Source organism: Solea solea, chromosome 3 (genome assembly GCF_958295425.1).
Source record: "Solea solea chromosome 3, fSolSol10.1, whole genome shotgun sequence".
Classification (NCBI taxonomy): Eukaryota; Metazoa; Chordata; class Actinopteri; order Pleuronectiformes; family Soleidae; genus Solea; species Solea solea.
In genome coordinates, this window is record NC_081136.1 from 36113714 (window position 1) to 36137144 (window position 23431).

The window sequence follows — 23431 nt, forward strand, 5'->3', positions numbered from 1 at the left end:
CAGGAGTAAATTAGATTGATTGGCCGTGTATGTCTGACTCTGTATCTCGCTCTATAAGCTAGTGCGTATAGAATCAGTTTCCTGTCGACTTTACGTCATGGAAATACAAACGGTGAATGGCAAGATGGTTCGAGCTGTGGTTCTCGTCGCTCCTTGGTCCAAATGTGGGTAGTTTTCTCCGTAACTTTTGCGCTCACCGACGCCATCTTGTTTTTTTATTCTTTTCTGGCAACGTTACTGCTAAATTAAAAGTTGTCTCCTTTTATTTCCGGGTTAAAGACAGAAGGTGGAAGACATTCTCCAGTCTGACTAAGCGTATACATGCAGGCGTAATCGGACTATGAATCGCATTATCCGTTGTACGTTAGTCCGACTAAGATGAGCCCGATTTTAGCCAAACAAACTGAGTTATTGTCTAAGTACGGCTTAAAGTGGACTTTTAACTTGAGTGGTAACACACTGAGTTCGAGTACCTCCTTAATGTGGACTGGTTAAAACCCTGGGTTTAAAGCCTGTAGAACTTTATATTGAGTTTTCTATTTGGTTTCATGCTTGTGTTGTTTTGTCCCATGAGTGTGTGTGTGTACCTTTTTTTTTTATCTAAGAACAAGGGGAAATAACTAATGAAGAGAAAAACTGCAGGAGGTAACAGGAAGACGAGAGTGACAACGAAGTGTGAAGTCTAATTTAAGGTGTGTCTGTGTGTCTGTGTGTGTGTGTGTGTGTGTGCGTGCGTGTGTGCCTGCGTGTGTGAGAGAGAGAAACCTCCTGAAGGCCTCATCCTGCACCAAAGTGAAACGATTCATTTCATTTTAATTTAAATGTCGATCCAGTGTAATGTCTGCTTTGCATATTCCGCCTTAAACCAAACGGCCTCATTTGCATTTCCACCGTAAGTTAAATCGCTCGCTCTTGCCGTCTTCAGTTCTGCTGTCTGAGCCTCAGTCATGTGGATAATGAGCTGTCGGCCAATCACGCGCGGCCTCGCGGCCGGAGCTGCGCCGGGATTGGGTGGCGGCGGCGGCGGAGGAGGACCGTTGCGTTCTCTGACAGAATTAATTATGTTTTTTATTAAATTATCCGAGCAGCCAGTTGTTTGCCCTGTCATGCTCCGCCTCCCGCCGGCTGTGATTAGGTTTCGGCCAATCGGAGAGCAGGAGAGCCGCTCAGTGATAGTTTTACTGTGGAAGCACAAATAACAACAGCCTGTTCAGTGTGAAGTGGAGACACTTGACTCGTGTGTTACTGCAAACATTCTAAAAACTAAAATTAAACCTCAAGCTGTTGTTGTTTTAAAAATAGAAAAGCCCAGATGTTTTGTTTCAGAACAAACTGTCACGGTGGCCGTTTAAGATCATGGGATCACGATGGACGACTTAAAGTGTCCCCTAACAGAAAGAGTCTAGATGTCCTAACAATAACGTCCTAACGGGAAGACTCACAGAGTCATAAATAAAAGACACAGAGAGGCTCACAAACCCAACTGTGATGTCCTGACAGGAGGACACAGAAAGACTCATTATCTCCTAATGTCCTGAAAGACTCATGATGTCCTAACAGAAAGATTGTGACCTGATCACAGAAAGACAAATGATGTCTCTTTAAGTCAAACCGTATTTTGTTTGACCGCCTCGTCAGTGTCGTGTCTTTCCCCGAGGCTTAAGCGTAAAGAAGAGACGGAGAGAGAGTTTGTGTGACTCGTGGCCGCAGAGGACACTTTGTCTCTGACCCACAAACACCTACTGCACGGACTGAAGAGCGGGACATGGACATGAAAGAGTGAAGAGAACATGGTGCGGAATCTGTGTGGTGTTAGCGTTAGCGCTCGTCAAGTCACCGCTTCTTTACCTTGAAACGAGCGAGTTGAGGTTGTTTTGGACTTGAATCCTTCTGGGTGACTTTCATGAAAAGGTTTTCTTGGTGTTCAGTGCGGTGAGGAAACCCCAGGTTTTACCCACAATTCCCTGGAGGGATTAGACTGAATATCCTACTTTAACCTGGGAGTGCGTCAGGATCCCTTGGGAGAAGCTAAAAAACCTTTGCTGAGAAGAGAAACACAAGGAACCTTTTGCTTCTCCTCTTGCTCACGTGACCAAACTGTGGATAAACCCAAGAAACTCGGTGAATGGAGACATGAAAATCAAGCTCATCTTGTCCCATCTCTCCTGAGACGAGAATCTGTCCCCCCTGCAGGAGCATGAGACAAAACACGTCCTCTGTGGAGGCCAATGAAAGAGTGGAAGAGCCACTCGGTGACTGGAAGACAGAGCAATCGTCCAATTATCCTTATCCTTTGCTACATTACTACGTAATTGTCAAGCGGGCAAAGACCAGCGAGTTTGTGCGACTATTGTCCGTCTCTTTATCTCTGATGCTTTAAGATTAAATCCCGGTTCTCTTCACCGCTAACAGACGGATTATCTTGACATTTTCATAAGCTTCTAAGAAATTCAAAGGATTGAACTCAAGATGTCACAACTTCAGAAAAATCATTTAACACCTGAGACTTTTGAACAATTCTGAGCTCTCACTGGTTTTCCCCCGAACCTCTTAGCAGGGACCTGAATAACAGGACATTTCCAGAGTTTTGAAGGTAGCAAGTTGTTGGACTGTGAAGAACCGCAACCAGAGGAACTCTCATCAGGGAATCAGACGATGTTGACCTTTGAGTAGAGGCAGAAATCAGAGAGAGCATTATTCAATAGCTAAAGAAACATCGAGTCATCAGCAGCAGGACTTGAAGTTTTTCCTTGAAGACATTTCACCTCAGTTCTGGAGATCTTCCAAATGAGATGGTTGAGACGTCAGAGGAGTTCTGGAGAACTGAATGAAAAACCCTGTGTTTTGGATAACAAAGACCTGGACAACTGAGAATCGACACACATCGGAATGTCTCTTAGTGTTGGTCAATCTTCACTGTAGGTGTTGTTCTTCTGGATCCTCGTGGGGATTGAGTTCACGTCCTCAGAACCACAGAGAGTGGGACACAAAACTTTACCAAAGATTGAACCTTCAACCTCAGAACAACGTCGGAGACAATAATTCTGTAAACCGTCCCACCATACTGAGGTACTTTATAGTTGTTTCTGTCTCTTGGGTTTCTCGGCGTGTGTTTGGCTTTTGAGGCTCAGACTTTGTTGTTTTGGGTGCAGATAATGAGAAAAGACTGGGTTCACCTTCAGGAGGATACCGTGATCGCTTTAGGCCTCTAAGTCTGATCCCTGTGCTCAGAAATAGTACAAATATCTCAGGGAGAAAGAGACAGAGGACCTTTTTCTCTCTGATATCTGTTAGTCTTTGCTGTCTGTGTCGTAATTCTGGATCCTCATGAGGATCGAGTTCACATCGAGTGTCGGACTCGAAAGTTTAACGAGGATTGAACCTACAACCTCAGAACTTCAGAACAGTGGAGACACTTCTGAGCCGTATTTCCCCCGAGTCTTTTTAGTGAACTTTAACTCTGAGCTTCGATATAGTGATTAACTTTTTACCCCCTCCTTTTTTCTTTTGGAGATTGGAACTCTTTCCAGTTTTATGCCGTTGATAAGAAAAGGTCGGGCCGGGCCTTTGCCAGGTTTGACCAGTTAAGTTGAAAGCTACTATCTCGAGACTATTTTAGCAAGCGAATTGTTGGACCCGCAAATCGAGGAAATCCCTGAGGTGTTAAAAAAAATCAAGTGTATTTTAGGGAGTTAAAAGGGTTGTGGTTCAGATTCCTGTGCAGTGACTTGAATTTTAATGTTCAGAATTATTTGCTGTCGGGTTTTCACCCTTGAATTTGTCAATTGAAGGTTTGGAAGGTTCAAGGTTGTGAGATCAAAATTTGAAGCGGCCGCAGGGGCGTGTTTGGTTCGCTCACCTGTTGTTCATCGATCGAATCCCACTCATTGTCCACATTTGAAACGCCAAAAAAAAAGTCCTGCAGAAGAAGGGGGCGGAGTCGAAAATCACCAGTGACGAACGTCCTGCAGCAAAACAAGCTTTACTTTGAGTGTTTTAGCTCCTGTTTTATTGTTTTTGGTGTTTGTTTGCATGTTTCGGCCTCGAGCCCGCGTCGCTAACACACAGCTCATGACGAAGATTGACAGCTGTTAAATGTCAGCGATGTCATCCTCTCCTCAGATGATTGACACTTTCTTCCACTGACACTGACCCCGAAGCAGATTCTGCTCGTTGTTTCATTAACTTCTGTTAAATGTCACCAGGAAATCTCTCAATAATACCAACCTTTTTTTTTCTTCCAACTTTTCAGGCATAAAAGAGGGTTTTTATGGTTCTGAGCTCAAATAATTGGATGATTTATGATTCAAACGGATGGAAATGATAGAGTTTAAAGCAGAATGCAGAATGCACAGAGTTGAGATTAAATGGGTTTCATGAAAAGTTGGCTGACATATTTGATGTCACAAGTCACAATGCCATCAGTTATCTTTGATTTATTCTATTATTTACGTTAAATAGAAAGTTTTCTTTGAGCAGGAAGCCTCTGCAGCGACGTGTTCTCTTCACTGAATGCATCGACACAGACGAAGGTCGGCGCCGCTGAAAGAGTTAATGATGTTAAATTTGAATTAACTTTTTTGTGTGTGTGTGTGTGTGTGTTTTATCGGAAAGGAAACCTCTTCTTTCTCTCTGACGGCGCGAGAAAAGCTCATTTTCACCTCCTCTTTCTTCCTTCACTTCCTCCTCTTATATAATTATGTGTCGTCTCTGAAAGTGAAACCACGTCTGTTTCACTTTAAGCTTTTGTGGTCAAGCGAAGCGTCCTTTTGATTTGATCTCCTCGTCTGTTTTTGATCTCCGTGTTTGGTCTCCTCCACCTGCTGAAGAAATCGGCTCCGCGCCGACGGCTTTTACCACAACTTTATACAATTATCGCCCGATGGAAACTGCTGTTGTCGCTGGAAATGAGCTACGAACGACAAGCTAAGAGTCTTAATATACGACTTAATTTCACTATTTTAGTGGTTTAAGTTTTGTGTGAATTCAGTACTCATTTTTTGAATAGTGCTCTTTTAGCGTTAAAATTTAATCTTTCGAGAATAAAGTCATTATTGTACTTTATTTCACTATTTAAGTTCAGCTAATGCCGTTGATATGAAATTAAAGCTGCAGTCACTTTTTTAATAGTTTTTGGTGTTATCATTCTGCCTCTGTTTTTGGGGGCGGAGCAGCAGAGCAAAGGTGGGCGGAGACAAGAAGTGTCCACCCCGTCAAACTGCTGAACAGCCATGTTTGTTTTTGAGCAGCAGAATTGAGTTCTGAAACATTTCGTGGACGCAAACAACTGTCCTAGCATAGAACAGATCACTTCCTGTGTGCAGCTCGGGAATGTCACCGGGCAACACAAGACTTTATCAACTTTATGTGAACTCATTTAACGATAGTTTGATAGTTTAAAAGTTACGTACTACAGCTTTAATTATTCCTTCTCTCTGTCCTTCATCACCTCCGCCTCTGTCATTCATCTCCTGACCTCCTCCTCCTCCTCCTCCTCCTCCTCTTCTTTCTCCCACACAAATATATGTAGAGTCGTGTGTGAAACAGCCCATAATATGCGTGTTGTGAGGATAAAGGGATTCTCTGGCAGGTTGTTAAAATGACTCATGACTTTCATTTTAACCTAAAATGGGATTCACAGTCATTCTGTCAGTCACTGAAAATACCCCCCCCCCCCACACACACACACACACACACACAGACACACACACACACTGACTGCAGGTTTATTCATGTTTTTTTTTGTTTTTTTTCCAGACTTGTTGGCGGTGCCCAAACATCCCTACGCCGCCATGGAGAACTGGGGTCTGAGCGTCTTCGTGGAGCAGAAGATCCTGCTGGACGCCGAGGTGTCGTCCTCGTCCTATCAGATGGAGCTGACCATGGTGGTCGTCCACGAGATCTGCCACCAGGTGACACACAGTTCATTATATGATGATCGACATGTTCACATCTTTATATCACTGTTAGACGGGCTTTTCCAACAGGAAACTGCAGTTTGGAAACTGTTTATCTCCCACACCAAAGCCCATAGAGAAAATCAGTGATTGAAGCTTGCAAAGACACAGGAGCTGCTGGTCTACTGCTGCCTCGTGTGGTCACTTTGTGTCACTGAGGTAAATGTGAATGAGGATTTTTGAAAGCTGAATTAACAAAATAAGACATTTGAACTTAGTGATGGAGGCAGCAGTGGATCAACAGCTCCTGTGTGTGTGTGTGATGTTAAAATCACTGATTTTCTCTATGGGCTTTGGTGTGGGAGAGTGAGTGCTTTAGAAACTTCAGTTTCCTGTTGGAAAAGTCTGTCTGAGATAAAGACGTGAAACATGTTCTTAACTTAAACTCATGCCTGTCTTATACAATAACACCTTAAAGAACCTGAGTTATCACTTAAACTTTGAGGGAAAGACTCTGGATTGAGATTTGTCCTTTTGTCTGTGTGTCAGACACACTTTCTGTGCAGAAACACAGGATTAGTGAGTGTTGCAAAGGGAAAAACTGTCATTTCAGCCTGAGAGAGAAAAGGTCAGGAGTTTCACAGGTGAGTTAAGTAACGGCTCGCACAGGAGACGCGTTCATGACTCAACTGAAAAGCATTTCATTTCATTTAATGAGGATTCACCACCTCGTCGTCGCTGCTGCTGCCACTGCTGCTGCCACTGCTGCTGCTGCTGCTGCTGCTGCTGCTGCAGTACAGGGTATTATTATTCTTATTTCTTGTAAACACATATGAGGAGCAGCACGTTACTAAAAACAGATTTTTAGCAGAATGTTTGGGAAAGTGGAGCCACAGGCCGAGAAGCATTCATAAAGCATTGGAGACCTTGACAGGAAACTGAAGTTTGTAAACCACTCACTCTCCCACACCAAACCCCATAGAGAAAATCAGCGATTTTAGCTCGCGGGGACACAGGAGCTGCTGGTCTACTGCTGCCTCGTGTGGTCACTTTGTGTCACTGAGGTCAATCCAAATGAAGTATTTTTAAAGCCGAATTTACAAAATAAGACATTTGAACGTAGTGATGGAGGCAGCAGTGGATCAACAGCTCCCGTGTGCTGTGACGTTAAAATCACTGCTTTTCTCTATGGGCTTTGGTGTGGGAGAGTGAGCAGATATTTTTTTGGTTTTTGTAAAGTGGCTAAAATGATATTTGATGTGAGATGTTGTGGAAGGTTGAGCCACAGGCCGAGAACAATTGATTAGTGAGAGTCGAGCTGTTGGTAAAGATATTTTTGAACTCCTGAACTCAACATTTATTCCTTATTCTGTTGCTGTTGTTGTTTTATTCCAGATTTTCTCTGACCGCTCTCTGTTGGTTTATATTTAGTCTCTTAAAGCGTATGAAGCTCATCGTTTCTCACAAACATCGTGTAACATGGAGTGAAATGCTCGCGATACTCTTAAATAAGCAGATTACATGAAGCTATAGTGAAAAAAATAGAAGCTTTAAATATTATTTATGAAGACAAAACGCAAAGGATTCACTTAAAACAAAGAATAAAACTCTCACTGCTGCTGCTGTAAAAAGCAGAATAATAACGTTGAGCTGTTTAATGTCACAGATTTCACCGCTCGTGTCTTAAAAGTGTAGAAATGTTTCAGTCTCTTCTTCTTCATCTTTCTTCTTTAGGTCTTTATTTTTCATTTTTTTCCTCCGCTCGTCTGTTTTGTTCGATTTAGAGCGAAAAGGAAGAAGAATGATAAAAGGAAAAATGTCCTGTGTGAAGCTTTGCACTTCATTTCCTCCACGAGTCGCTTATCTCTCCCTCACACACACACACACACGCACACACACACACACGCACACGCACACAAACACACACACACACACACACCTCACCTTTACTTTGAACATGATTTAAAACAAAAGTCTGTTTGTTGTTGTTTTTTTTCATTTAAAATCCTCACAAGTGAATTTCCTGATAATTGAAAGCCTCAAACAAGTGTGTGTGTGTGTGTGTGTGTGTGTGTGTGTGTGTGTGTGTGCGTGTGTGTGAAAAAATCCACTGTGAAATAATTAAAAATGGACAATATTATTATTCGGAACAATATCGGCAAACGCGTAAAGTTCCCTTGCTATGACCGATGATTAAAACAGCTGAAACTTCCATGACAGCGCCCCCTACAGCTGTTATATTTGAATGATTATTTTTTTTGCCCGTTGAAGGAAAAAAAATTATGTTAATTTCCCGCCAGAAAAGATCAAATGACCTCGATATCAGTCCCGAGGAAGTTCGTACACCAGACAAGAACTTTATCGTAAATTGTCCAGACTTGTTTCTGTGTAGTTAAAACTTGAATATGATAAAAAACATCGCATTTGTCTCGACTCGTTTTCGCGTGCATAAACCTCCATTACGATAAAAAAAAACCTTTATCGCATTTATCTAGACTCGTTGCCATGTGGACAAAACGTAAATACGGTAAAACATTTTTTTTATCAGCTTCGTTAAGACTTATTTCCATGTCGATAAAACGTGAATACGATAAAAAAAACTTTAGCGTAAATCGTCCAGACTTGTTTCCGTGTAGTTAAAACTTAATTAAAAAAAAAAGGTAAATCCCCATTACGATAAAAACCTTTATCGGATCACCTTAGCTCATTTCCGTGTGGATAAAACATAAATACGATAAAAAAAAACTTTATCGCATTCATCTAGACTCGTTTCCTTGTTGACGTAACGTAAATACGATAAAAAAAACGTCAAAGTGATCGTCCAGACTCGCTACCGTGTGGATAAAACACGACTACGATAAAAATCGTGAATTAGTTTTTATCAGATTCATCTACACTCGTTTCCGTGTGAACAAAACACAAGTACGATAAAAATTAAAAAATTAAAAAAAAAAAAAATTCGGATTCACCTTGATTCGTTAAAATGTAAATGCTATAAAAACTAAATTTATCGGATTCACCGTGGCTTGTTTCCGTGTCAACGTCCCCCTCCGTTCGGCTTTTGTCTCCGTCCCTGACGTCAAGGTCTTTCGCGCCGCCGCCACAGGATTTATCGGCAGCCATTTTGTTTCCCGCTCTTGGCAGTGAGGAGCGCTGGATGATTGACAGCTCGGGGAGCAGAGTGTGTGTGTCGTCGCAGGACAAGAGGGAGGACACGTCTGTCAATCATGCGTTCTGACGTCTCGTCTCAGACTCTCACTTCTTCACTGTCATGTCAACGCGTTTTTTTTCCTTTAGATTTTTTAAGGTTTTTTTGTTTAAGTGTAGAGTCGAGGAGCTGCGCTTTGTTCCACTGGAGACTCGCGGCGTCTGAACATCTCAACCTGGATGTCTGACTTCCTGTTCTGCTGCTGTCACGTCTTCAGAAACCATCTGTCCTCCGTGAAGCCAATTAGTTTTATGAGCATAAGAAGCGTTGTGGTGAAAATAAGAAAAACTGTTTTGGCTGTGAAAACAAGCGTGTGTGTGTGTGCGTGTGTGTGTGTGTGTGTGTGTGTGTGTGTGTGTGCGTGCGTGCACGTGTGTGTGTGCGTGTGTGTCAGTCACACCTGCGTACGTGTTGCAGCACAAAAGCTTCAACGTGTTCTTTGAAGTCCTCACAAGAACAGAAATAACACACTCACACTCGTACAACAGCGAGTGTGTGTGTGTGTGTGTGTGTTTCACGTGTTGAAGTCGTCAGCGCGTGTGTGTGTTTGTGTGTGCGTGTGTGGGTGTGTGTGCGTGTGCATTTGCTCTGCAGTCTTTTTTATATAAAGTACAATATTTATTACTGCAGATCTCACACAGTTCATTAGAACAAAGGAGCCATAAATCATCTCACTGTTTCTCGCCTCATCCGTCTCACTCTCTGTCTCTGTCTCTCTCTCTACCTCGCTGTTTACACTGTATATGAGTGTATATGCGGTGTATGTGCGTGAGCAGTGAGCGTCTATCATCTATAAATATACGTATAAACTTATATATATATATATACATAGTTTATGTTCCTTTGTAAAGCACTCACTCTCCCATAGAGAAAAGTGATTTTAACGTCACAGCACACAGGAGCTATTGATCCGCTGATGCCTCCATCACTAAGTTCAAATGTCTTATTTTATCACTTTAGCATTTGAAATCCTAAATTTGGATTTAATTCAGTGACACACAGTGACCACACGAGGCAGCAGTAGACCAGCAGCTCCTGTGTGTTTCATTTAAAGGTAGACTTTTTAGCAGACGCTTATATCCAAAGCAACTTACAAGGGAGTTGAGTACAACCTGCCAGGGGTGGAGTTGAACTTGCAACCATGAAGTTATTGCACACAGGGCATCGGTCTTAACCACTGAGCCACTCCACCCCACTGAAAGTAGATTTTGGAACTATAAGTAGATTTTGGAACTATAAGTAGATTTTGGAACAATAAGTAGAATTTGGAACTATAAGTAGAATTTGGAACTATAAGTAGAATTTGAAACTAAGTAGATTTTGGAACAATAAGTAGAATTTGGAACAATAAGTAGTATTTGGAACTATAAGTAGAATTTGGAACTATAAGTAGATTTTGGAACAATAAGTAGAATTTGGAACTATAAGTAGAATTTGAAACTAAGTAGATTTTGGAACAATAAGTAGAATTTGGAACTATAAGTAGATTTTTGGAACAATAAGTAGATTTTGGAACAATAAGTAGAATTTGGAACAATAAGTAGATTTTGGAACTATAAGTAGAATTTGAAACTAAGTAGATTTTGGAACAATAAGTAGAATTTGGAACTATAAGTAGATTTTTGGAACAATAAGTAGAATTTGGAACTATAAGAAGAATTTGGAACAATAAGTAGAATTTGGAACTATAAGTAGATTTTGGAACAATAAGTAGAATTTGGAACAATAAGTGGATAGTTTTGTGCCGTCAGAGTCTTTCAGTGACACTTTCACAGATGTGCTCATGTTTACAAGGTTTGTGCCAAACGACAAACGAGGCTCTTTGTTTTTTGGGCTGTCGTGAAGCCGCCAGAGTCTCTATCCCAACAGAAAGTGAAAATCAGATTCAGTCCCTCTGCCGAGGAGACGGATGAATATTTATAAGCCGTGGTCGGAGGGGGGAGGAGGATGATCAAAGGCTCAGATCTGCTTTGTTCTGAGAGGAACGAACCAAGGTGCTGCTGTTGAAACCAACCGAGGAAGAGAAACGTCCTCTCCTGTTGTTTCCTCTTCTTTTATTCCAGTGAGTCACTGCATAATTAGACTTGTGAAAGTCCTTGTGTGACGCGGGCAGCGTTATATTAAGAACCCCGGAAATTCTAAATTTGTCTCTTAAAAGGAAAATAAAAAAAGGTGCAGTTCACGCGTTTGCACTGCGCTGTCACTGTAACAAGGTTCCTGCGACACTCGCTCCCCGAAGGTTCCCCGGAGCAAGATGCAGGCGCTGCTGCTGCCACAAAGATTTAGCAACATCTAACAAGATGTTGCTTTACCTGCATCGGGTCAGAACTGCGGCTTTAGGAGTTATTTTCTGTGGGTTTCACCTCCCAGGCGTCGCACCCTCCCTCAAAGTTGTGTATCGGCTGCTAAACAGGGCCAGAAATAAAGTGAAATATCACATTTGTACTGAAGATTGTGTCACTTTGTGTAAACTGTTTTCTCTCCCACACCAAACCCCATAGAGAAAATCAGTGATTTTAGCTCACAGGGACACAGCAGCTGCTGATCCACTTGCTGCCTCCATTAATAAGTTCCCATCCTTTTTTGTGAATTCTGTGTTTGAAATCCTTCGTTTGAGTTGACCTCAGTGACACAAAGTGACCACACGAGGCAGCAGTAGACCAGCAGCTCCTGTGTCCCCGCGAGCTAAAATCACTGATTTTCTCTATGGGGTTTGGTGTGGGAGAGTGAGAGGTTGCCAAACGTCTGTTTCCTGCTGGAAAAGTTTGTCTCACAGTGAGATAAAGATGTGAAACATAGTAACAGACATCCTAAACTTAAGGTTGTATTTGCTGAGTCATTTGTTACATTGCTAAAATCCCAGGTTCCTCCTGGTTTCCGTGCTTCCACTGTGTCACATTTTAAATTTAAAGTTCCAGCGATCTGAATTTATTAGCATTTCATGAATCCATCCGGACGCGTTGAATAATACATGGTTTACGAGATTCACCGTGAAATGTGGTGCAGTCTGTGTCGGAAACGTCTTCTTGGGGCCAGTTTTTGAAGCGAGTCTGACGTCGAGCGGCAATGAATCGATCGTCTGGTAATTCTTACTCGGTTCACTTCAGGACGAGAAGTGAGAGCGTTTGGTGAAAGAAGGTGCGTTTGTTCTCTCTCGTTGTGTTTGGTTTGTGCATGTTTTGCATTAGAAGACTCTCAGTTTGAGTCTTTGTGAAAACAGTGACCTGAGGTGGTCATGGAAACACTCCAACACACTTCAGAGGATTCTGTTGACGTAAGAATGGAGGAGACCTTTTTTTTTCTCTTTTATTTAAACAAAAATGTATTTTCTTTAAAAAAATTCATCATGAGTTTTTTCACTCTGAGAATGTGATGGAGGAAAAGAAGGCGATAAAAAAAGAAAAGGAATCACCCTGATACAAGAAGAACATCCAGAACCTGGCTAATGGTTTTATAGGAGCTTGTGTCACTAGGGGTCGCTAGAGATGAACCTTGTGACACAACGCATTTAACTAAGTAGATTTTAGAACTATAAGTAGATTTTAGAACTATAAGTAGATTTTGGAACTATAAGTAGTATTTGGAAATATAAGTACATTTTGGAACTCTAAGTAGATGTTGGAACTATTAGTGGATTTTGGAACTATAAGTAGATTTTGGAACTATAAGTAGATTTTAGAACTATAAGTCGATTTTGGAACAATAACTAGAATTTGGAACTATAAGTACATTTTGGAACTCTAAGTAGATTTTGGAACTATTAGTGGATTTTGGAACTATAGGTAGATTTTGGAATTATAAGTAGATTTTGGAACTATTAGTAGAATTCAGAACTATAAGTATAATTTGGAATTATAAGTAGATTTTTAAGTCTGTTTAACTGCTCTACACTTCATAGTCCTTGCTTTGTCCTCAAACTGCTGCCACAAAGTTGGAAGCACAGCGTTGTCCAAAATGTCTTTGTATGCTGAGGCGTTGATTGTCCTTCAGTGGACATAAGAAAGCCCTGATTTCAGTACTTGAGTCCATGCCCTGTGTGTGTGTGTGTGTGTGTGTGGCATCATTGATATTTTACAGCTGTAAATACATTTACAGCAGAAAACTCTCCGACCTCGGCAGAGTAATGACTCGTCATTATTCTTCCTGACTCGTATCCTTTTTTTCCCACCAATCCTCCTGGGCTTTTTCAGGAAACACCACCCAGAATGTACTTGTGTAACCATGGCAACAGTGAAAGCTGTAACTATCAGAGCAGAAATGGCCGACGCGACCACCCGGGGCCTTTTTTTTTCTTTTCATGATTTAATGAGAATGAAACCGGAATGAGAGTTTTTTAATTATTACAGAAGTCGTAACAGCTACATTTTTTTTTTTTTATTGACTCTGTCGTCGTTAAACTAAAACTCTCCGGTGTAAAAATGAGTCTGTGTGTATTTTCTCTTTGTTTTAAAGAGGCTCGAATAAAGTGAACCGGTAAAGAATTAAAGGTTTGATGAAAAGTGAAAACCCACTGCCATCGGAGGCTGGAGAAGGGAAATTTAAATGTCAACTGTTCAATAAAAAACGCCGCTCTACTGTAAACGGGCTGAAGACGACATGTTTTCTGTTTCACTGTATGAATCATTTAATTACTTTTCTTGTCATATTCTCTGGAGTTAATACATTTCAGCATGTATTTATATATATATATGTATGTATATATATATATATGTGTGTGTGTGTGTGTGTGTGTGTGTGTGTGTTTTTACTGCTGATCTGAGGCTATAAAGACGTAAAATATGTCTCAAACCCATTTTCTTGTGTTTTATCTTCATCTTGAGGCGACAGAGACTCGTTACGGAACATTTTATTGTAATGTATAATTTGCCACTTTGTCCTCTTATTTAAAAAAAAAAGGACGATGTCTGCATTTGCGATGGGAAATAAATGCACACTTTTACGTCTAAAAGGTTGTAACTGTCGGGAAAATGAGGCCATTTTGAGGCGTCTCCAGTTTATGAAACAGGAAGTTCACCTGTAACCTCAGGCTCTTACTGGATGATGATACCAGCTGCTTTTCGCCATGAAACTTTATTTTGAAAGGAGCTGAAAAAAAAAACATCACCCGTCGAGCCATCTCTGTCTCACCAAAGACAAATGACAAAGACTGACTTTGAGGAGGAAATTTTCAGGAAGTGACCAAGGACCAGAATACAACCACTTGTGAGTCTCTTTTTTTTTGAGTTGGAGTTATTTTTTGTCCAAGGAGCTGAAAGAAAAAACCCACCGCCCGTCGAGCCAGGCAGCTCTGCCAACCCCCACCGAGTGGTCGGTTTGAATCCCTGCCCAGACTCGACCCTCAGTGTGTGTGTGTGTGTCCACTCAGGTGAAGGACTGTGAGACTGAACAGGTTCAAAGAGCAGCTTCAGATGTGGTTTTTACACTAACATGTTTTTATTCTGCTCCTTCACGTCCTGCTGAGATTAAAGACGAGTCAGAAGTGAGGAACCGAGAGGACGAGAGACAGAGAGAGACAGAGAGACAGAGAGAGAGAGAGAGAGAGAGGTTTTCACTTTCACATTAACACAGAATATTTTTGCGACGTTCACACAAATCAAATAAATCTCAGGAGTCGTCGTTGTTTATTCGGAAAAACAAAAGAAACAGAAAAGCGGATAAAGATCCAGTTTTTCATCGACCTTTGAGTTTCCTGAGTCTCATCAGAGTCAGAGTGAAGAAGTGAATTCACTCCTTCATTCATCACTGAGTTAATCCTGTTGAAATAAAACCGAAAATGAAATCTTTTATTTATTCTTTTTTTTCATGACAGGAAACTGAAGATAAATATCAATAAATCAGAGCGTGAAGCTAAAGCTCACATCACAAACAGCTTTATCTCTGAAACTGTCTTTGAATTTCACACTTATTAACGTATATAGAATAGTTTCTCTGGACGTTTGTCCCTGAAGTGTCTTTGTTCTTCTGCAGAAAACAGAAACACACAAACTCTCTCTATGTCCGCCGCGTGTTTCTGAAGCGTTAACGAGCTTTTAAGTAAAACCCTCTGTGTAAGATCGCACGGCGGTGTTTTCCGGCTCAGAAGGCGAAGCATCATTTTTATTCACCCCACGTACCCGGTGAACCGCCTGCTTCCGAAAATGTTTCCTCTGGTGCCCCGACGTCTCCACACTCCGCTCGCTTCACTCCACTATTTTCTATTTTACATTTATTAAAGCCGACTCTGAGGCTCACTGAGAAGAGACGAGCAGCACAATTACGCACTTTGTCGCACTTTGTCGCACTTTGTCCCTCCGATGACGCGCTGGACGAGCCCCCTGCTGGCTGCTGCTGATTCTGCGTCGTTCAGGATCAGCAGCAGAAACGCGTTCCCGTTCATCCTTTCATCAGTTTTATTTTTTTTTCCCTTTGAGTTTCAATCGTGTCAAACATACGGGCCGCGGGCCAGAACTGGCCCTCCAGATTATTTTTTATTCCACATACCTGTGACTAAATGTTTTGTGTCTTTTTAGATCCACTGTGATCTGTAATAGAGCTGAAACTAACGATTATTTCCATAATTGATTAATCCGTCAATTATTTTCTCTATAAATCGAGTAATTGTTTGGTCCATAAAATGTCAGAAAACATTAAAACAAAATGTTGCTCAGTTTTTGTCAAACCTGGAAATGATTTCACCCTAACCCTGAAATGTCTTCAAATGATTCAGTTTTTAATGATTTCTTTGTTTTATGGAGCAAAGACACATTTAAGAAGCTGCGATGGAAATCTAACGTGTTTGTTTTGTTTTAGATATTTACACGCTAACATAAGGGTTTTCTTCTTTGCTTTAATCGTAAAAAATGTTTATTTTTGCACATAGTAATGCGTCGTCTTTTGCCCCTGCAGTGGTTTGGGGACCTGGTGACGCCGGTGTGGTGGGAGGACGTGTGGTTGAAGGAAGGATTCGCTCATTTCTTCGAGTATGTCGGCACAGACTTCCTCTTCCCAAAGTGGAACATGGTGAGTGGCGATTGGAAATGATTTGGTTTTGGTGTTGATGGTTCAAATGTTGGGTTTTTTCTACGTACTTGTGTCACACAGCGATTACTGCAAAATATCCTAGATATGAAATGATTTAATTCTGCTCAAAATCTCAAAAAATACATATATAATTCAGAGATTAGAGTCACAACTTAAAAGCTGTTTAAAGAAGAAAAATTAAATGTAATAATAAAATAAAATATATATACTATTGTATTTGTAAGGATGAATATTCTACTTAACGTAAAACTGATGACACGTAAATGTAAAATAATAAATATGACAAAATATATTAACATAACTTAATTAAAAGCGTGCCTATAAAATTCAGTTTTTAAGATTATTTTTTATACTTTAGCTCATAGTTAATGTTTTCAGCTCACGTCTTTCACGTCATCAGTTATAACATTGATTTCCTGAGAGGAGAAAATTCTGACCCTGAAAATAAAACAGGATGAAAAATGGGGAGAAAAAAAGATGAAGATTTGTTGGAAATAAAGAAACTGTGAATAATAAATCAAAGAAAGAAATATAAAAATGTGATGTTATTTTAAATTCTCAGCAGGTTTGATTTTCTAACTTTTCATTTCAGGGAAAATATTGTCGAGTTATTTATGAGCTGTTTTACGTCTTAAAATTAAAAGGACGGATATTTTTATATTCCAACAATAATAATGATGATAATAATAGTGTAATAAAACATTAACACAAGTAAGCAATAAAAACAAAACCAATTAATATATAATATAATATATTATATATATTTATTATATTAATATATTATTATTATTATTACATTAAAAAATATTCTATTTAACAAAATAGAATATGGAATAAGAAAGAAAGTCATTCTGGAAAAAGGAATTTAAAGTTTGACTGAGTTTCGACGGAGAGAACTCTTCTCCTCCTCCTGAACTCCTTCCCCTTCCTCCGCTCGCAGAGATCAATATCTGATTCTCTCTGTTCCACCTTCTGTTTCAGCAGATAATATTCAGCTGCAGCTATAATCCACTTTTATTTCATTCTGCTCAGGTTGGCAAACAAAAAAAAAAGCCCCTCTGCATCCAGAGTGAGTCGACCCAAAACACAATAAAATTAGAAATGAATTTCTCTGTGAGAGAAACTCGCAGACGTCTCCACTTTACTCCTCCAACTATGGAAGGAACTTTAAATGAAAGCGAACGCTCACTTTGTTCCAACTCTGTTTCTGTGATTTACCTTCACACACACACACACACACACACTCGCTGAGAGTGACGTGGCATTTTTAAATCCCTGTTACTGTGGTTCTGCTCGGCCGGACGCTTTTATAGAAACAAAGTGTTTCTGCGATAAAACGCACAATCACGATGAAACGCTCTGTACCAGATAAGGCCGAGGGTTTATTTATAAAAGGCGTTTTTATTTAAAAAAATAAAAATAAATAAAGGTGAGTCACTGAACCTCGAGGCGAAGAAGAGAAGAAAAACAAATATGACGTTTTTCTTTATTTAAAAACTCCACAGGGTTTTGTTTTTTTTGAGGGAGTCGGGAGTGGCAGAGAAGTATGTGAGGGCAGTGTAGGACGTGTGTGTAGGACATGTGTGTAGGACATGTGTGTAGGACACATGGGCCCCTTGAGGCCCTGGATTACATCAGGAATGGTGATAGACAGGAGTATCCGAGGATTAAGCTGTATGCAGATGATACTGTAGATGGCAGATGATCTGCTGTGGTGAACTCTCAAGGAAGAAGCAGAAAGTTGAAAGTCTTTAACTGAAATTGAATCTAAAATAATTCAAGTTGGACTTAAATATTCATATTTAACAGCAGCAGAAGAGTCCCGTTAATTTAATTCAGACATTACAGAAACACTTACATCATCAGCAGGAAGCACCAGAGAAAAGAGACGACACGTTCATTAAAAATGAAAGAAAAAAACTGAATCAGCACTTTTTCAGCACGTTTTGAATCTCATTGTCTTTGTCTTCAGCGTAAATGTTTGTTAAAGTCTGCGAGGAAGTGTGGAACTTTTCCCTTAATGAGATCATTTCTCGTTATAATGAGATAAAATTATAATGTAGGACAAGGGGGAAAAACAGGAAAAGGATCTTGTTGTAACTAAACAGCTTCTGCAAATAGATATTAAATTAAGTGTCGATTCATTTTGTAACTAATGACTCGGTTTGAAAGATTTTTCAGCTTCTTAAATGTGATTTTTTCTATATTGAAGCAAATTATGACAATGAACTTTTGTCATTTTAAAAAGATACTTTTCTTGTTATAAAAAAAATACTTTTCTTGTTATAAAAAGATACTTTTCTTGTTAAAAAAGATACTTTTCTTGTTGTAAAAAAGATACTTTTCTTGTTATAAAAAGATACTTTTCTTGTTATAAAAAGATACTTTTCTCAGTTAACTCACTTCTTAGAGGGAGAAAATGATCTCTTTATAACAATTTAACATATTTCAGAATAACGACCCCTCTCCTCAGGGACATTAACATACGTGTTAGCAGAACAGCCTTTAGGAGGCGCTGCCTCCCTCCCTCTCCCTGAACTGTCCTGTGATTGGTTAAAGTCATTCGTCAGACCTCGGCCTCCAGAGAAGGAGCAGAACTTAAGTTCTCTGTCAGATCGTCAGGATTTACACGAGTTTTAACAGAATTATTGATGAATAACCACAGAAAACATGTTGCCTACTGCAGCTCTAATGATGATAATGAACGTTAATGTGGTTAAACAGCATCACCGTCATTAAAGAGCACTCTGTCTTGTCTTTGTCTCTCTGGAGACGTTTTCTTTATCTGAGAGACAGACAGAGAGAGAGACAGAGAGAGACAGAGAGAGACAGAGAGAGAGAGAGAGAGAGTGAAAGGTTAAATGTCTTCCAGCAGGTGAAACCGGTGTGAAGTTAATGGACTACTAATCAAAAATATGAAATATTCATGTAAACGGGAGCAGAGGGCAATCGATATTCATCTCTCACCTTCTTTATAATCAGTGGAGAGAAAAAAAGCCTGCGTTACTTAATTAATGTGATCATAGTCAGTTTCACCTGAGGGTGAGCACATGAAAATCATGTGATTTCTTCTTTTTTTTTAGCAAATCTGGTAAATTTAACAGCCACGACAATAAATTCATGCAAAAACATAATCTCAGTAATTCAGATTAAATATATTTAGCAAATTATTAAATGAAGATTATTGTGAATTTTGCCTTTGTAAACTCACTCTCCCACACCATAGCCCATAGAGAAAATCAGTGATTTTAGCACAGGAGCCGATGGTCCATGGTCCACTGCTGCCTCATGTGGTCACCTTGAGTCACTGACGTAAATCTGAACAATGGATTTTAAAAGCTGAATTGTACAAAATAATACATTTGAAGTTATTGATGGAGGCAGCAGTGGATCCACAACTCCTGTGTGCTGTGACGTTAAAATCACTGATTTTCTCTATGGGCTTTGGTGTGGGAGAGTGAGTGGTTTACAAACTTCTGTTTCCTGTTGGTAAAGTCTGTCTCACAGTGAGATAAAGACGTGAAACAATGTTCACGCTGGTGTAGATTATGATAATGTATAACCTGATTTATTTATATATATATATATATATATATATATATATATATATATATATATATATATATATATATATATATATATATATATATAAAGGTGAAGGTGAAGAAGACGTTTAAAAAAAAAAAGGTTGTGCAGCTGCTCCTGAACGCAACCCTGACCCTCAATCTGTGTGTGTGTCATAAACATTGACCTTGTCAGGACCACCAGTCCTCATGGAGACCAAAACCTGGTCCTAATGGGGCAGAACCTCATTTTAAAGGGACCGGTAAAGTAAGGCTTTGTTTAGTGTGTTTTTAATAAATAAATGGAAGTCAATGCAAAGATTTAAAACAGAAATATGAGTGTGTGTGTGTGTGTGTGTGTGTCTGGTCTCTGAGCCAAACGTCCATATGTGGGTCCATCTGGATCATAATGACCATATAAACCAGGTGGATCCTCACACACATACACACACACACACACAGGTGTTGATTCTCATTAAGTCTGATTCATCTTTTTTTCTCTCGCCAAGTAATTTCAGTTTCATCCAAATGTGCCATTTAGCTAATTCACTAATTGTGTTATTTGTAACGGAAGTCCCTTGATTGTGTGTGTGTGTGTGTGTGTGTGTGTGTGTGTGTGTGTGTGGACTCCTCCTTTGAAGACGGCTCCGCATTTAAACAAACTGTATCTCTGACACGTCGTATAGCTCGTTTATCTTCACTCAGATTAAATCTGCCCTTTTTTCTTTAATCTGAAGGATAAACAAAAAAAACTCAAATTTGCATCACAATATAAACTTGAATCCACAATTGTCCCAAACCTTTATTAAGCTGAACTTGTAACTAAAATAAACCAATTTAAATCCGTGTATTACACAGTCCCAGCAGATACTGTTAATGAGTCAAAGTTAATAAGCCTCCATTTCCAGCGCTTAACGAGATGGTGGTTCATTAAAAAAAAAGAAAAGAAAAGAAAAGAAAGAACTAATCTCCACAGTAAACATGACAATCCATGAATTAGACCGAGCCGCACTCCTCCGGATTTAGCCCGATCCCCGGGGTAATTCAGGCCGAGCTCGTTAAAGGAGAGGAAGACGGGGAGCGGATGCTAGGAGGGAAGGAAAGAAGGAAAGGAAAGGAGAGTGAGACAGCAGGACGAGGGAAAGGGACAACAAAGAATTGCAGTAATTAAAGATTAATCAGACAAATGAGACGGGTAAACCTTTGTTTACTGAACCAACTGCTCGAGTCGATAATCGTCTGTTGACTTGGTTTTGTTTGCAAACTGAATAATTTAACTGGAATCTGTTGAAGACGAGACAGACTAACAGACGCCGCGGGGGCGCTCACGTGACAACACACTCACTTAGTGGGGACCGTGTCACGTAGTGGGGACCGTGTCACTTGATCACACACTCATGTAGTGGGGACCGTGTCACTTGACCACATACTCATGTAGTGGGGACCGTGTCACTTGATCACGCACTCATGTAGTGGGGACCGTGTCACTCGACTACAGACTCACTTAGTGGGGACCGTGTCACTTGACCACACAGTCGGGACCACGTCACTTAACCACACAGTCAGGACCGTGTCACTTGATCATATTCCCATGAAGTGGGGACCGTGTCATGTAGTGGGGACCGTGTCACTTGATCACACACTCATTTAGTGGGGACCATGTCGCTTGATCACACACTCATGTAGTGGGGACCGTGTCACTCGACTACAGACTCACTTAGTGGGGACCATGTCACCCCGACCACATAGTCGGGACCGTATCACTTGACCACATAGTCGGGACCGTGTCACTTGATCACACACTCATTTAGTGGGGACCATGTCACTTGACTACGGACACACTTAGTGGGGACCATGTCACTTGACCACATAGTCGGGACCGTATCACTTGACCACACAGTCGGGACCGTGTCACTTGACCACACGCTCACATAATGAGGACTGTTTGACTGGTGGGGACAAAAACCCGGACTTTAAGAGGACTGTTTAGGACTGGTGTCACACTTTGTCACACTGTCAGATTTTTCCATTCAAAATAATGCACATTTTCTGATTCAGTTTTTTTTGTTTGTTTTTTCAGGAGAAGCAACGGTTTCTGACTGACGTCCTGCATGAGGTGATGCTATTGGATGGCCTCAGCTCCTCCCACCCGATCTCCCAGGAAGTGGAACAAGCGACGGACATCAACCGAGTCTTCGACTGGATCGCCTACAAAAAAGTGAGTCGTTCCCGTTTCAAAACAGTGAGATTGAGCTGTAAACATCTTCTTAAAACGTAGAAGAGTTAATCTGACATAGATTTTTATCACGTGAGTTGTTGTAATTGGCTGAAATCTGTTTTTCCTGCCGTTCCCCTCTGGCAGTCATGTTTTCACTGAGCTTCTTCAACTGTGTTCTAACGCTTTTATCGCTTCTCACCTGCTGCTGCTGCCACATCTCACAGGTGTGTGTGTGTGTGTGTGTGTGTTTCTCTGTGTGTTCCACAGGGGGCAGCGCTGATCCGGATGCTGGCGAACGTGATGGGACAACCGTTGTTCCAGAAAGGTCTCAACGTAAGTCCATGTGGTCCTACAGCTGTGTCCACACACACACACACACAGACCGGGTTATGTGAATCTGAGCCACGGCTTTGAGATTATTTGTACCTGACACAATATGGACAGACCGTGTGTGTGTGTGTGTGTGTGTTTTCTCTCTCTGCTGTAAAACCCTGTCTCTCGTCACAATCCCGTGTAACTGACCTGAATTCATGTGATGAAAAGCTGCTGCAGTTTCAGTAAGAAAAAAAAAACAGTTTCTAAAGCTGCCAAGGTTAAATTTAAGTCATTGATTCCTGTTTTTTTTTTGTTTTTTGTTTTTTTCCATTTATTTCAGCAACCACAGTCAGAAAAAACAACTATTCAATCATATCATAAAATCACTATAGAAATATTTATAAAATAAATAAAATTGTCTGTGTTGATAGGGAAATATGTCGAGTTATTTATCATCAAGAAAACACATACAGAACTAACTCATTATAACAGTTTTAAGTGAAACTCCGATCATGAAATTGATCGGACGGCTGCGAGTTTGAGGCCTCGGATGTGAATGGAACCGCAGCATAATTATAAAAAGTCACAAGTAAATCCATTTTTTAATCATTCATTTCTGCCAAATGAAAATTATTGACAAACAAACTAAAATCAAAAAACAAACAAAAAATAAAAACACAGAAAAAACATTACAACATCAATACAAATATGAACCTGTTACTGCCGACCTGCAGTACCTGCAACGCCCAACAGGGGGCCTGCGAGCCGTGCTCATGGAATCAATGCATGAGAAAGTAAAGGCAGATATTTCCATCGTAGCTTATTTGGTCATTTTAAATATATACAATTCACTAGAAAAAAAAATTACGAAAATATCTCCTATGTTTTCGCAATATTTGCCGGAAAAATTGCTTCATAAAGTTCGTAAATCGTAATGTGTGGAAAGAAAACTAGCATCAATTCAGCTAAATGTAAAAGACATTATTTTTACAGCCACAAAACATTATTTATCTACAAAAACGGGGAAATAAAAGTCTGATTTATTTGTTGAAAGAGTGAAGTCATGTGACGTGAAGTGTGTTAAATACACACACACACACACAGTAAGCACTGTGTGTCCTGGTTTTTTTGTACAAACTGTCAGTGACCTGGAACTCACTGAGTCTATATAAAAACATTGCTGATGTAGCAGTGTGTGTGCGTACATTGT

The 23431-nt window shown here is 40.3% G+C and overlaps 1 protein-coding gene across 2 annotated transcripts in view; it reads left to right on the plus strand.

Annotated features, from left to right (window-relative positions):
* The window catches only part of LOC131456311 (thyrotropin-releasing hormone-degrading ectoenzyme-like), a 102315-nt gene that overhangs the window by 51954 nt on the left and 26930 nt on the right, over positions 1-23431 (plus strand). For both annotated transcript variants that reach the window (XM_058624560.1, XM_058624559.1), the window contains exons 5-8: positions 5758-5912; positions 15991-16104; positions 21769-21906; positions 22174-22239. In XM_058624560.1, the coding sequence (XP_058480543.1) occupies positions 5758-5912; positions 15991-16104; positions 21769-21906; positions 22174-22239 (473 nt within the window). The remainder of the gene's footprint in view (positions 1-5757; positions 5913-15990; positions 16105-21768; positions 21907-22173; positions 22240-23431) is intronic.